The sequence below is a fragment of the Indicator indicator genome, chromosome 34 (genome assembly GCF_027791375.1).
Source record: "Indicator indicator isolate 239-I01 chromosome 34, UM_Iind_1.1, whole genome shotgun sequence".
In the NCBI taxonomy this organism is placed as follows: domain Eukaryota; kingdom Metazoa; phylum Chordata; class Aves; order Piciformes; family Indicatoridae; genus Indicator; species Indicator indicator.
Genome location: NC_072043.1, coordinates 7,791,043 through 7,806,168, shown reverse-complemented (window position 1 = coordinate 7,806,168; position 15,126 = coordinate 7,791,043). Strand labels below are relative to the sequence as shown.

The 15,126-nt window shown below is 53.0% G+C and overlaps 1 protein-coding gene across 1 annotated transcript; it reads right to left on the bottom strand.

Annotated features, from left to right (window-relative positions):
• Nucleotides 1-467: 467 nt before the first annotated feature.
• Nucleotides 468-7,951, bottom strand: FAM118B (family with sequence similarity 118 member B). The gene is made up of 7 exons (XM_054395665.1): nt 7,881-7,951; nt 5,858-6,110; nt 5,348-5,575; nt 3,494-3,622; nt 2,035-2,320; nt 580-645; nt 468-500 (listed from the first exon to the last, which is right to left on the bottom strand). The coding sequence occupies exons 1-7, from the start codon at nt 7,949-7,951 to the stop codon at nt 487-489; spliced, it is 1,047 nt and encodes a 348-aa protein (XP_054251640.1). The 3' UTR covers nt 468-486.
• Between the last annotated feature and the right edge of the window lie 7,175 nt (nt 7,952-15,126).

The window sequence follows — 15,126 nt, the reverse complement described above, 5'->3', positions numbered from 1 at the left end:
GGCCCCCAGCACTCCCAGCTCCTTCTCCTTGCAGCTGTTGTCCAACACATCACTCCCCACCCTGTGCTGGTGCCTGGGGTTGCCCTGTCCTGGTGGTGGGCAGGGGGTGAGTCAGTCAGCAGGCAGAGGTGAGAGGGCTTTAATGCCAGGTTCCCATACAAAAGCTGTATAAAGACAGGGCTAGAAAACTGGAGAGCTTCAGTACAAAACAGGAGGCTTGGGGGTTTGGTCCCAAGTTATCCAAGCACTAGGAACGAGAGCAGAGGAGGCTGCAGCTCCCGGAGGGACACCCCCCCTGCCACCTCCTGAAGAAGAAGATTGCTACATGACACCAGGTGTCCATCCCAGGAGCTCCTGGCTCTGGCCTCTGGCACCCTGGCTCCCTGTGGCTCTGGGCTTCCACACTGGGCTGGAACCTGCTCCGGGTTAGATCTGTGCCAGGGAGTCCCCCACGGTGCTGGCACAGGTCCTGGGCTGAGGCCACGCTCAGGTGGTGCCTCCTGTGGGGAAGCAAAGGCTGTGGGGAGCACTGCAGGGCCGTGGGGCCCTGACTCCTCTGGCAGCTCAGGAGGCTCTTACCTGCCATCTGCAGCTCGGCCTGGGCACTGGCAGAGCCATTCAGCTGCTGGCCCCCCCTGGGCACACCTAGGGAGAGGAGAGACCTGGTGGGGTGGTGGAAAGACCATCCCCAGGTGACAGCACAGACATGGGGACACCACAGGTGAGGAGCAAGAGCCTGCAGTGACTCATCTCCCACAGTGCCATCCTGGCTGGGTTTGACCCTCAGGCCAGGAGCAAGTCAGCTCTGGTGAGCAAAGTGGATTCTTTGCCCCACTGGTGTGGCTTATAAGTGAGATCTTGGGTATGCTGCAGCTCAGGAGGAGTCCTGGGCACTGCTGAGGGCACACCTTGAGTGCTGAGTTCAGTTCTGGGGTCCTCACTAAAAGGAAGACACTGAGGAGCCTCAAGGTGTTTTCCAACCAAAATGATTCCATGAACACTGCTCATGCTCCAAAGGCTGTAGTGACAGTGAGGACCCAGCCTGGGCTGGAGCAGCAATGGTGTGGGCAGCAGGAGCAGGGCAGGGATTGTGCCCCTGGACTGGGCACTGCTGAGGCCACCCCTTGAGCGCTGGCTTCAGTTTGGGGCTCCTGACTCCCAGCAGGACATTGAGAGGCTGGAGCAGGAGCAGAGAAGGGCAAGGAAGCTGGGAAAGGGTCTGGAGAAGAGGGCTGGGGAGGAGCAGCTGAGGGAGCTGGGGGTGTTGAGCCTGGAGAAGAGGAGGCTGAGGGAGACCTCATTGCTCTCTCTGCAGCTCCCTTCAAGGTTGGAGCCAGGTGGGGGTTGGGCTCTGCTCCCAAGGAACAAGAAACAGGCCAGGAGGAAATGTCCTTAAGCTGCCTCAGGGGAGGTTCAGGTTGGACATGAGGAACAATTTCTTCCCCTTGAGGGCTGTCCAGGCCTGGCCCAGGCTGCCCAGGGCAGTGGTGGAGTCTCCATCCCTGGAGGGGTTTCAGAGCCCTGGAGATGACAGAATCATAGAATCAACCAGGTTGGAAGAGACCTCCAAGCTCATCCAGTCCAACCTAGCACCCAGCCCTAAGCAATCAACCAGACCATGGCACTAAGTGCCTCATCCAGGCTTGTCTTGAATGTTTCCAGGGATGGTGACTCCACCACCTCCCTGGGCAGCACATCCCAATGGGCAGTATCTCTCTCTGTGAAGAACTTCCTCCTAACATCCAGCCTAAACCTCCCCCTGCACAGCTTGAGACTGTGTCCTCTTGTTCTGCTGCTGCTTGCCTGGGAGCAGAGCCCAAGACCCCCCTGGCTCCAACCTCCCCTCAGGCAGTTGTAGAGAGCAATGAGGTCTGCCCTGAGCCTCCTCTCCTCCAGGCTAACCTGAGATGTGGTGCTGAGGGCCATGGTTTGGTGGTGCCCTGGCAGTGCCATGATCTGCGAGGCTGCAGCCAAAGGCAGTGCAGGAGCCTGAGCTGTGTGGAGCTGTGGCAGCCCAGGGCCCCCCGGCCCTACCTGCCTGTCCCCGCAGCGCGATCTCTGCCGCCAGGCGCTGCAGGTACTCCGGCAGGTCTGCGTAGGCCTCGCCGTAGGAGATGACCTTGATGCCCTTGTCCAGCATGTTCTCACGCAGCTTCCTGAACTCCTCCACGTCTCCCCTCCGCACCAGCATGAAGTGCTCCAGGTCTGACCTGTGCTTGACAGCCTCTAGAAACAGGGCCTGAAACGTGGTGTCATCAACAGTCCAACCACAGCCCAAGAACAGGAATGATTTATTCTCATAGAGCTTCTGAATCTCCCGCTTGAAGAGAGGGAAAGAGCTGCTTAGTGAGGGCCAGGGGCAGCTCTGCTCAGCACACAGCTGCCTCTGCACCACGCTGCTCCTGCCCAGCTCCCTGCTCCAGGGAGGTGAGGAACCACTGCAGAGGGGGCACTGCAGGCTGCAAAGATGCTGAGGGACTTGGAGCCTCTCTCCCAGCATCTCTCTCCTCTCTCAGGAAAAAAAGGCTGAGAGCCTTGGGACACTGCCACACCCCTGTGTGAGGCTTGGTCTTTAAACTCAGCTCAGTCTGTGCCTGGGTACCTCACAGCCCTGCTGGGCAGTAGGACATTCCAGAATCCCAGCGTGGTGGGATGGGAAAGGACCTCTGGGGATCATCCAGTCCAAGCCCACTCCTAAAGCAGGGCACAGCAGCTTGCCCAGGGGGGGTTGGAAGCTCTCCACACAAGGACACTCCACAACCTCTCTGGGCAGCCTGCTCCAGCCCTCCAGCACCCTCACAACAAACAACTTTCTCCTCCTCTTCACCTCCAACCTCCTGGGCTCCACTCTGTGCCCAGTGCCCCTTGGCCTGGCCCTGGGCACCACTCAGCAGAGTCTGGCCACAGCCTCTTGCCCCCCAGGGGCCCTTTAGCTCTTGCTGAGCATTGCTCAGATGCCCTCTGGGGCTGCTCTTCTGCAGGCTCTCAGCCCCAGGGCTCTCAGCCTTTGCTCCTCACACAGCTGCTCCAGGCCCCTCAGCAGCTTCCCAGCCTCCCCTGGACTCTCTCCAGCACTTCTCTGTCCCTCTGCAACTGGGGAGCACAGAACTGCCCCCAGGACTGCAGCTGTGGCCTCAGCAGGGCAGAGCAGAGCAGAGGGGCAGCAGAACCTCCCTTGCCCTGCTGCCCACACTCTTCTCCATGCCCCCAGGACACCCTTGGCCTTCTTGGCCCCCAGCCCACATTGCTGCTCCTGGGCAACTTGTTATCCCTTAGCACTCCCAGCTCCTTCTCCTTGGAGCTGCCCTGTCCTGCTGCAGGTCCCCCTCTCCCCTGCTGTTCCTCCCCGGGGGCAGGACCCTGCCCCTTGCTCTGCTGGAACTCCATGAGGTTCCTGTCCCCCAGCTCTCCAGCCTGGCAGCTGTGTCTGGTGGCAGCAGAGCCTGCCCCTTGTGCCCCTGTTGGCAGCAGCCCTGCAGGGCACAGCTCTCACCATCACCTGGGTGTTCCGCAGCACGTTCTGGTATCCGGCGGGGTGCAGCACGATGCCGCTGGGGTTGGTGTACACACCGTGGATGTGCAGCACACTCAGCTGCCTCTTCTCCTGCGCCCACTCCAGCACCTGCACCGCACAAACCCCTCCACAAATGTCACCAGGAGCGTGGTGCCAGCTTCCAAATGGCACCACCACATCACTCAGCCTGTTTGTCAAGACTACAGAGTTGTATTCCTTGGCCCCTCGAGGCTCTGGGGAGTCCTGAGGGACGTCAGCATCTGACCTGCGCTTTGGAAAGCCACTTCTAAAGGTCTCAGTTTCCTCTTTGGAGACCTGAGCTCATTTAAGCTTGCAGGAATTAGAACCTTTTTTGTAACCCTGTAAGCACCTCCAGCCATGGAGATTAAGAGGTCAGGCAGGAATCACGAAGTGCAGACAGGACTCAGGATGGAAGGAGACCAAGAGCCACAGGGCAGAGGCTGAGAGGCAAACAGGATGAGCTGCTCCCCACCAGAGCTGCTGAGCTGGAGAGGGCAGTGGTGAAAGGTTTGTGCCTGAGTGGGGCAGGAGGAGGGCAGTTGTGTGAAGGGAGCAGCAGCAGTCCAAGAGCACGGCTGAAGCAGCATGGAAGTAACCCAGCAGGCGCCACCACATGTCTCAGGAGGACATGGGGCAAGAGGGAAGCTTTGAAGGCTGCAGCCTGGAAACCCCAGGAAGGAAATCACCCCCAGCCTGATGTGTAAATGCAAGGGGCAGCCTTGGGTCTGACACAGAGCCTCCTGCATGGGTTGGAAACATCTTGTGTAGGAGTGAGGCTTGAGGTGCTTCAGCAGAGCCAGGCCAGAAGCTCCAAGGACAGGGATCCAGGGCTCCTCCTGAGCCATGGCTGGCAGCCACCGAGTGCAGAGCTTGAGGAGCAAACCTTCATCTGCACTCCTCTTTGGCTGCCACCAACCTCAGAGCCTCTGCTGGGAGCCTGACATCACTGAGAGCCACAAAATGGCTTTGGGTGGAAGAGAGCTCTAAGGTCATCAAGTCCAACCACTAACCATTGCCAGGGCACCACTGCTCCAGGGCTCTGAAACACCTCCAGTGGTGGGGATTCAAAGACCTCTCTGGGCAGCCTGGGCCAGGCCTGGACAACCCTCAAGGGGAAGAAATTGTTCCTCATGGCCAACCTAAACCTCCCCTGGAGCAACCTGAGGCCATTTCCTCTTGTCCTGTCCCTTGCTCCTTGGGAGCAGAGCCCAACCCCCACCTGGCTCCAGCCTCCTTGCAGGGAGCTGCAGAGAGCAATGAGGTCTCCCTCAGCCTCCTCTTCTCCAGGCTCAACACCCCCAGCTCCCTCAGCTGCTCCTCCCCAGCCCTCTTCTCCAGACCCTTCCCCAGCTTCCTTGCCCTTCTCTGCTCCTGCTCCAGCCTCTCAATGTCCTTCTGGCAGTCAGAAGCCCCAAACTGAAGCCAGCACTCAAGGGGTGGCCTCAGCAGTGCCCAGTCCAGGGACACAATCCCTGCCCTGCTCCTGCTGCCCACACCATTGCTGCTCCAGCCCAGGCTGCTGGTGCCCTTCTTGCCCACCTGGCCACCCCCTGCCTCATCTCCAGCTGCTGTCCCCCAGCACTCCCAGGGCCTTTCTTGCTGGGCACTTTCCAGCCCCTCTGCCCCAGCCTGGAGCCTTCCTGGGGTTGCTGTGCCCCAAGGGCAGGACCCAGCCCTTGGCGTTGTTGAACCTCCTCCCACTGGCCTTCACCAACATGAGCAGCTCAATCCCCCTATGCAGGACACCTCCCACAGCCACCAGTGTCCTGCCTTGTCCCAGCTCAGCCCTCCCTACAAAATCCCCATCTCTACCTTCTTCTCATCAGTCAGGTCGAGCGACTCGAGGTGCTTCCCCTGGTGAGCGGCGTAGAGCTCCAGCAGGTTGTCAAAGTTGGTGGTTAGGACCAGGGCCCCATTCTCCATCAAGTGAAGCACAGACTGCAGCAGCTGCTTGCCAGCATCTTCCATCTTGGACTCCAGGCCATCAAAGACCTCATACAGACAGTCCTTGAAGAAGGTGGAGCGGACGTTGCTTGTGCGCTGCGGAGAGGAGACAGCTTCAGGGCCTGGGCTTGTGCAGTGCTTCCTGACCACCCACACCTTCCTCCAGCACCCCACAGCTGCTCTCCACCCAAACCACAGTGCAGGACCCCACAGCTGCTGTCCACAGCACAGCTAGGCCTCAGGAGCCCAGGTTCCCCTGGTTCCTTGCAGGCAGAGTGCCTGTTGGAGCTGGAGGCCCAGCAGAGCCCCCAGTGTGGCTCTGCCCAAGCCAAGCCCCAGGCTCAGGCTGGGTTCCTGGTACTGACCTACAGCACTCACCGGAGACAGCTTCTGGATGAGGTCGTGGGCAAGGTGAACCAAGTTCTTGTCTTCATGGAGACACTTCTGGAAGCGTTTGCTCTCCTCATCTTCCAGCAGATCAAAGTCAATGGCAGCATCCAGGAGGGCCTGGATGAGGCCCTTCCAGGACTTGAGAGCTGGGACCTGTGGAGCAACTGCTGAGCTGATTCCTGTCCCAATCACCAGGACGAGTTCCTGAGGCTTCTTGGTTTTGAGGCTTGGCAACAGCTTCCTGTGAGAGGAGAAAGAGGCACAGATGGTACCTCCATAGGTGGGGAGATGTCTTGGGGCATGGGAGATGCAAACTGAGGACAAGGGAGGCACCCTCTGTCTAGATGCTGAATTGAGGTGTCCCCTGTGCTCCTCAAGCTCCACACATCCACATTCCAACTGCCCATGATTAGAAGAGATGGAATTAGAACCTCTTTGGTGATGGAGATGGTTCCTGGGAAGGGTCAGCTCCACCCCAGGGCACTCCTGAGCAAAACTCCTCCAGTTACAGATGGAATAAGGGAGGCTTTGTTCACCTTCCTTACCAGGAAGCCAGCAGAGAGGCTGGAGATGGTGGGGAAGGTGTGGTGAGCAGCAGGGAACACCAGCAGTGGCTGTGCAGACCCAGCATGGGCAGCAAACCCAACTGTGACTGCTCCTGGTTCAAAGAAGGTGTCAAAGACAGCAGCCCAGTTATCCCAGCACAAAAAGAAGGAAGAGAAGGTTCCTCCTGCCCTGGAGAAGCCCTTTCCCAGCTCCAGGCTCCTCTGAGCTGAGAAGGCCCTCAGCAGGACAGTTCTGTTGCAGAGATCTCATCCCTGTTACACCTCCAATGCAGGCTGGATGCTGGAGGCCAATCTTTGGGAAGCCCAGCTGATACAAGAGCCTCATGAAAGGGCTGTGTGGCTTTCTCCTTCCTCCTCCTCATTTTCCTATCCTTAGACCCCCACAGTGCCTTTAACTGGGTGCTGAGCTTCTGCTCACCATGCCCTGCCTGGTGCCAAGCTGCTCACCACGTCCTGCCTGGTGCCAAGCTGCTCCTCTGAAGCAGAGGATGGGAGCAGCAGCCCGGGGGCAGCTCCTTTTGCAGGGCCTGGGTTTATCTCTGCCAACAGGAGGGGAAGGAAGCAAGCCCCACACAGGGAGCTTTGCCTTCCCTCAGCACCCGAGAGGAGGGAAGCTCCTAAGGAGGTGATGAATGGGTTTGATTTGGGCCTGCAAGCCTCACCTACCCCCAATAAATGAGGGTTGAGCCTAATGAGCTTATTAAAGCCACAGAAAGAGGACAGATGAAGAGCTGGGGTTGGAACCTGCAGTAAGCCCAAAGAGCCCAGACCCAGCTCCCTGGTGACACGTCTGGGAGGGACAGTCTCTTCCCACCCTGACACAGAACTTGCTTCTGCCCAGAAATCCTCAGCAAGGGAAAAATTATCTCCCAGCCTCTTCACTTCTCCTTCCACAGACACAACCCAACCCTGAGTCCTGGACTGCCACCCAGCAGCTCCTCTCCAGCCCTCCAGAAGTCAGACCTAAAGCAGAGCAGTGGAGACAAGGCCCTCAGAGCCCTGAATGCTGAGCCTGTGCTGCCACAGGAGGCAGGAAGCCTAGGTATGCCCCAAGGTGGGTATGGGAAGCCTGCAGGGTGGAGTTCCTTAGCCTTGAAACACACCAAAATCATCTTAATTTGAGCAGCAGGGATGGGAACCCACACCCAGGGAAGGAGCACAGCACCATGTCTGAGTGACCTGCACGTGGGCAGGACTTGAGCTGGGGTTAGCACAGATCAAACCCACGGAGACAGCACAGGGAGAAGCCAGCTCTGCACATCCTGCCCAAGGGGTGAACAAAAACCAGCAGCAGAGGAGGTTCTGGCCATGGCCAGAGGCAGCTCTGCTTGGATCAGCAAGCACAGAGGCTGCTGGGGCAGGGTGCTCTGCCTCCTGCTCTCCCAAGAACAATGCAAGGTGCTGGAAAGAGAAGGAAGCAGTTCCCTGAGAGGGGTGGGCGTTACCTGGGCTTCTTGGCAGAGGGCATCCCATCTTCCAGCAAGGTGTCTCTGGGCTGGCTCACTGTGGAAGCCATCCAGGGTCTCTAGGGGACAAATCACCACAAGCAAAGTCACTGCACAGGTGCAGCAGGATGGGGAGCAGGATACAACCCTATCCGTGGGGCTCCTTATCTTTAGAAGATCACCTGTTGTTTTGGGCTGGGGGAAAAACCAAGGGGCCTAATAGAGTGTTTGGGGTAATTGGGATTATCTTTGTGGGCCCAGGGCCTAAAATAAAAAATCTCAGGCAAAAACTATCTTTCTGGGATGGAAAGCAACAGTGCAGAGTGGGGGGTCCAGGGGGGCCAGGGAGACTTGCGTGGGAGTGGGGTGCCCAAGAGTGGCACCAGGAGGCTGGGCAGCAGGGGTTGCGGTTGGGGAAGAGTGAGGGTGGGGGGGGAAAAAGGGGGGGGAGGGGGGGGGGGGGTTTGGAAGAGGGGGTGGTGGTGGTGGAGGGGTCGGGGAAGGAGGAATGAAGGGATTGGTAGGGAACGAGGGTGGGTGGCGTGGGAGAAGAAAGGTGGGGGGGCAGGAAAAAAATTTGGGGGAAATGGGGAAGGGAGGGTTAGGGCGGAAGGGGAGAAGGGAGGGGAAGGGGACGCTAGTAAAAGAGGAAGTGAGGAAGTGAGGGTGTGGGACGCGTGGGGGGGGGGGTGTAGAGTGGAGGAAAAAACAGGAAGGTGACCACTTTATTGTAAATTTTTGAGTTTCATAGGGGTAATTCAATGTAAATGGATGTTTAGAAGAATAAACTTGGCAAAACGTGAGCAAAAGAAGGACTTTGGGGGTATTAGAAAATTTTGTTAACACCAAGTTTAAAATTCTAAGAAATTGTACCGAGCAAGACTAAGGCTGTTTTGCGTGCCACACTGAGGAAATTGTGTGGTGAGAGCTTTAGCCGGCGACAGGAGAGGAAATCAAAAAAAAAGAAAAAAGAGGGTGTAAAAAAAGTTTGTACTCCTTTAGGGGGGAATTAAATAGGCTCTGCTGGTGTGTGTGGCTGGGGTCATTTGGCACATGAAAATACTAACTGGGAAAAGCTCAGGAGTTGAGGAACGCAAAAGTCGCATGAGGACTTAAAAGGAAATAAGAGGAAAAAATAAGAATATGGAACATAAGGGGGTTCATGGAGAGCAAAAAAGCATGCTCCCCCAAATGCAGGGAGGTAGATCTGGAGGCCGTCTCGCAATTGGGAGCATTGTTACGTTGGGCCGGTGCATACATTCGTTTAAAGTACAGGGGCCAGCAGAGCTTGTTCGTACTTCAGGGGAAGGAAGGCATCAAGAACTTTCCCTTTCAGGGAGGGCCCTGCAGATAAAAAATAATTTGAATCACCTAATGTTTGGGGGGACATTTTTTATTTATTTATTTTTAATTTATTATTTTTTTCAATTCCTGGTGTGAATGATAAGGCCCCCTAGGGTTGAAAAATTGTGTTGATTATATTCTTGCACATGTGGTTTGTTTGGTTCCATTTGCCAGCCAGGAAAGAGCGCATTGTTCAGGGTTTCTTTTGCTGTTTGCCGAGCTACGACTATTTGCAAACCTTTTATGTGGTTGTATCTTTCATGAATGCTAAGCTACGATGTGGCCACAACGCTCTGGGAACAGGGCTGAAGGAAGTGAATTATTTCTGATGTGGTCTGTGCGCTGTTTAAGCTACAAAGCAATAACCCTCTGAGAGCAATAACTATGCGGGGGAATTTTATGGATTTGATACAGGTGGAAAAAGCAAAGACGATGATTGCTGAATGTTCGCTTGGTGGATGACTTTAGAAACGCTACAGCCGCATAGGGAAAACTGTTAGGGCCTTGAAAATTAGCTCCAAAGAGAAGGGGTGGGGAATGCAGGGTATTGGTGTGGCTGGTGTTGGGGCATTCATGTCACGGTGTGCTAGTCGGTAATTCTGAGGTTTTGGAGACAGGGGCCCAATTTGCGCAGCGTATTAGAATACATTAATGATCTGTTTATGGGAGGCACAATGTATTCAAGTGGTTCTATTGTGATTGCGGACGCAGGGGCCATCAGGATCCCATCCAGGGGCAGTAAAAAGATGTCATGTTGTCCATGAAGAGGATATTGAAGCATATGGGAGGAAACACAGCGGCATAAAGGAATGCGCCGCGTGTCGCTTCCGTGGCGGACACTGTCTGTGGCGCTGTTTACTGGCAATCGTGGGACGAAACAACTGCCGGCAAAGACAACATTTGGAGGCGGATGTTCTAGGTCAAATAAAGAGACAAGGGCCAAGCTGTTGCGGTCTCGTGGGTGAGATCGCGTCTGGAGAACCTCATAGTTGCTGGATGCAATAGAGAGAAGTGTCAGGGGGGAGGCTACCTGTGTTTGTTGGCGGGTCAGACTAAGAGGAAGTCGGCTGCAGGAAGTTGTTTAGTTGGAAAACTCGTGGTGTGCAGGTGAGTATCTGCATGGTAACGTAGCGGCAAATGGTTCGTGTGCAGTGGGAGGGGTGAGAGGGCAATCGTGGGAATCTGATAATGGGTGGTAGCAAGCGCCACTAGCTTATTGGGCATGGCTAGTTAGTTGTCGGTGGAGGGGCGGATTGGGGAGGGCGTGGGGACAAAAAAGGGGCTTCTACGTGATGACTCAGTTAGAGCGTGGTAGCCTATGAAACAGGAAAATTGGCGTTTGGGGACCCTGGCTGCCGTTGGGGTCAGGGGCTGTTGTCTCTTGCTCTTCAAAGAGTGTTGACGCTGCTATATGGACTGAAAAGGCTGTGCGAGGGAAGCGCGGGTCAGGAGATGGCTAGAAAGTCAGGCATTTGATTCCATCGGGCTTGAGTGTCTATGGCGAAACTGCGTGTCGGCCGGTCCGAATGCCTCGAGGCTGTAGGAATCTGGTGAACTAGGGAATACTATGGGCAATCATGTCTGCTTGTGCGCCCTGCGACAGGTATTTGGCAGGTCATTCTGGGTGTTTGTCCAGCTGGCGCGAACTCTGCTTTTTATTTAGTTTTTGCCAGAGGCAGCACGTGTTCTGGGCTGCGAAATCGTTGCGAAGAATATATGCCTTTAATTATCGGGCCTTTAAAGCCGCTATTTTGGAGCGCTCGCAAGGACAGAAGCGAGGATTCTATGTACCACATTTGGCCTCTTCAACCAGAGTGGTTGGCTGGCGTAGGTGTATAAGGGCTCTAGGCCCAGAGACTGGCGCAGCTGTTAGCGACAATGTCGGATGGCGGCAGAGGCCCAATGCGGCGCAGGGATCTCGCACTGGGCAATATTACGTTAGTCTTTTGTCGCTGGCTCACTGTGGAGTGAATTCTTCTGTCCAGGCATGAGAGAAGGAGGCATTAGACCAGTAGGGACACACAACTACACAATAATAACAACCTGGACCAGGACAGACGAGGGGATAAATCCCCTCCCTACGTCTCCACTACTTCGACGGTCATCGCACAGTAATCTTAAGCCTCTCTTAATCATAATCTCAAAGTGGGCACAAGCTCGAATGACAGCAGAAGATGCTGCCGCTTGACCCCCCTCCATTTATAGGGGATCTATGGGTATTATTTAAATGTTGCTTAATAAATGGCTGTGTTTGCTGTGAAATGGGAAGCGGAAAAAAGAAATTGGGTTGCTCAGGGAGATGGTTTTCGAAAGTGATGGAGGTGGGTGGGACCCTTTCTGGGTTTTGTTGCATAAACAGGCTTACCTAAAACCAAGGGAGGTAAGCAGCTTTCCATGCAAAAAATTCAAGACAGATAAAAACAAAAACATAGGAGGATCGTCTTAACGTTTTCGTTTTGGGTGGTAGTGGTGGCTGTTTCTTCTCCAGGACCCAGAATTTTTTCCTCCTCTTTGTGCAAAGACTAATGGGACACAATGAGGAAAGCACAGTTCAATTCCCTTTGATTTAAGCAGGGGGGGGTTCTGCATCAGTGTTTCCCCACTCAGCACTTGCTGCGACTCCCCGACCATCTGCAGAGTGCAACTGTGGGACTCACAAACTGTTTCAAAAATCTGTGGGACCCAAATAAATGTGAGGCTTTAGTTTTTGTCTCACCGGCTGCTCACAGGCTGGTTTGCAATCTTGAGATTTTATTCTCTGAATCCTTTCAAAGGGACTTTTGCAGCCCTACATTTTGTTGTGGTTAGAATGGAAAGCTGGGGGGCCTCGTTCAAAAATCCAGCTGAAGTCCATGGAAAAAAATATCACCAAACCCTTCGAGTTGCTGCTTCTTCAAGGCTTCTTCAAGTGAATCAAGGTTTCAATCTTCTCAAGGATTTTCCTTTTTCATTATATGGACAAAAGTCTTTGTTTATACAGTTTTTGGCCCATTTTTGTAGTTTCCTGAATTATTAGGGGAGGTTTGGAAAAACAGGGTTCATATGGCAAGTAGCAAGGATGGAAAGTTTGTAGGTTGCCAGATACTCTCTGGTTAGGGGATTCTGGTGTGGCATTGCCTCTCAATATATTGCAAGTAAAAAATGCAACTATATCTACCTCTACTTCATTATGAATTCCCATCCATAGAATCTTTTAGGGAATGCCCCGGTTGGATGGGGAATTCATATGTGGTTTTCTTGTCCACCCCTTTCCCTCAGTTGGAGCAGGGGACCAACTTTTCAATTAGATCCAGGTTGATTCAGGGATAAACTTCAAGTTTTGGCAGTGAACATCTTTCAGGGGTGGGGGGGGGGCCTTTTCATCTATCTCACTAGTGGACTTGTTCCTGTTATTTCCTACCGGACAGCATTTTATAAGTTCTTCCTCCGTTAGTCCATTACCTATAATATCTGCCCCCTGCTCCTTCTTTTGTTTGGATTTAAAACCGTTGTTAATGTGGTCGTATGGCTACTGGGGGCCATGGTTAATATCCAATGTACCTAAGCTGGCCTCCTGTTGCTCACCTTTCTTGGATTATATATGATCATAAGGGGCAGGCGTGTTGGGGGATCCTGGGAATGCCTTCTCCTTTTCTCCAGGCTGACACTTTACCCCAAATTCTTCCAGGGCCCATCTTCGTAGAAAAGTGGGGGTGCTTCCCAAATATACCCTTACTAATCATCTTTGTTGGGCCCATTTTGCCTCATGGTACACGCCGCCAAGCTGGTTCCATGTCCCTTTTCCCGTAGTTGGAGGACTTCATAGGATGGACACAGAAACTCCAGGTTGAGGGTCCTTTTACATCCAGAGGCAGATACAAAATTTTACTGTGGGGAAGAAATTACAACCCCCCCGCGTCATTCTGCTTGGCCTAAATAGCTTTTTGATGGAGGCAAGTCTAGGGCATTTATGTTTGAGTGAGCTATTCGTGGGGTCCTTGCATGTGCCCAGCTTTGTTGGGTTTGGGGCCTAGCCTTTGGTGGTTGTCGACGTCCCCAGTTTTTCTTTAGCCCCTCCTGCCTTGTCAGACGAACTTTTGTAATTATAGCAATAGTGATTCGGGATTAACCATCAATGTCCTTCGTTCTTGTGGGGGTCTGCCTAGGCTGGATTTCTCTTGTCCATCGCGTACCACCCTGTCATTGTGATCCTCGAGTGCTTTATAGGAGGCTATCTCATTTTTCATTATGCCAGCCAATTCCAGAACACCTTTCACTTTGCAATGTATTCGACCTCCCCTCAGATGATGTGTCCCCTACTCTCTGAAGAGCCTACTTCTCCAGCCTGCGTTTCCGTATGGTCCCTGTTTGTGTTGTCATCACTCCCATTCCTCTAGTCATGTCATACCCAACACCAGAAGTAAGGTATTTTGCTCTTTTCATATTATTGCCGTCTAGTTCCTTCGTCGCCTGGAGTGGCATGCTCCTTTTTTCCTTTTTTCCCTCTTCTCCGTATTTTCCCTCCCCCCCTATCCGAGTTTAACAGTGGAATTCACTCAAGCAAATATAGTACAGGGGTATCTTCCGCTTGGCCCCCCGTGTGCCGTCAGTTCTGAAACTCCAGTTTGATGTACAATTCATTTTTTACAACACAGACTTAAAAAAGCAGACAAGCAGTCTCCTAGATTTTTTTATGACAGGTCATAGTCTAACTGTAAGTTCCACATGGATGTACTGTGATCTCTATATTTTGTTTTTGCCATCCATGTGATAATGGGGCTGTGGAAAATTCTTGCAATAGTATAAAGACGCTACTTTTTGGCCTGTCAACAGGTACTCTAGCAAGTCGACTGTTGTTTTCTCATCATTTTTGTGTGTATGTTGCGTGTTTATTCCGTGGCATGGACCACCTCCGGAGCTATTATTTGGTATATGGGTGGTTGGGGAAGCATCGGAGGTATGGGGGCAGTTGTGGTAACGTACGGATGTGGGGAGCGGGGGTTGAAAGGTTGGGGTGGTGAGGATGTTTTAGAGGAAATTTTTTTTTTTGTAATGGGGATGGGGGAAATCGGGGGAGTGTTGTGGTTGTACAGGGGGGTGATAGGTGAATATATGGGTAATGACAATCGAGGGCACTTTGAAGGTGTGATTTAAGGTAAGGTGACTGAGAAGGAAACGATCAATGGACAAGCGTGGGCAGCGGAGGAATATGGGTATTTGGTGTATGAGGATCTGAGTTGGATTGGCATTCCACACATTTAAAGTAAATGTAACCTTAACCCTATACAGAAATTCCATTAACAACGTTTTCACGTGCCTGCGTCCCGTTTTACATAATAAGTGTTTGTGAGGAGTCGACTTCGGTTTTCACTTGTAGAATTTAGATGCCACAGATAAGAAAAATTTGATACGTTTTCATTGCTCTTAATACACAGATTCAATCCCTGTAACTGTTATAACCCTGCTTTTTTGCTGACTTCTTTTGTATAAGGTCTATATGGCAATGTATTTTTATGTGCCTTGTAATGTGGTATTGTTTATAATTACATACACAGGCCGGGTTTGGGTGACAGGTACCGTGGACGAAGTATGCTTGGGGCGGGTTTGTTGTGGTTTACGTATTGACCGTTATGGGATAGGATGTGGTGGGGTACACCTAGAGCTAGGGACTCCACAAGTTGTTGGGTGTGTTACCTGGGGTCACTGAGCGATTGACCACGGTTTTATATTACCAAAGAGTTCCAGCCAAGTAAATATAACGCATATGGAAAGGGAAAAACTGATATTTTACCCAAAATTACAGGCATCCCAGTAGTTGATGCCCACCAAAGCAACTGAGTGGTTTTTAACTAAACTTAGGCTCTTGGATACAGATATCTTTTTCAGCCAGAGTCTAAACTTACCGCCTAACATATAAGAAAGC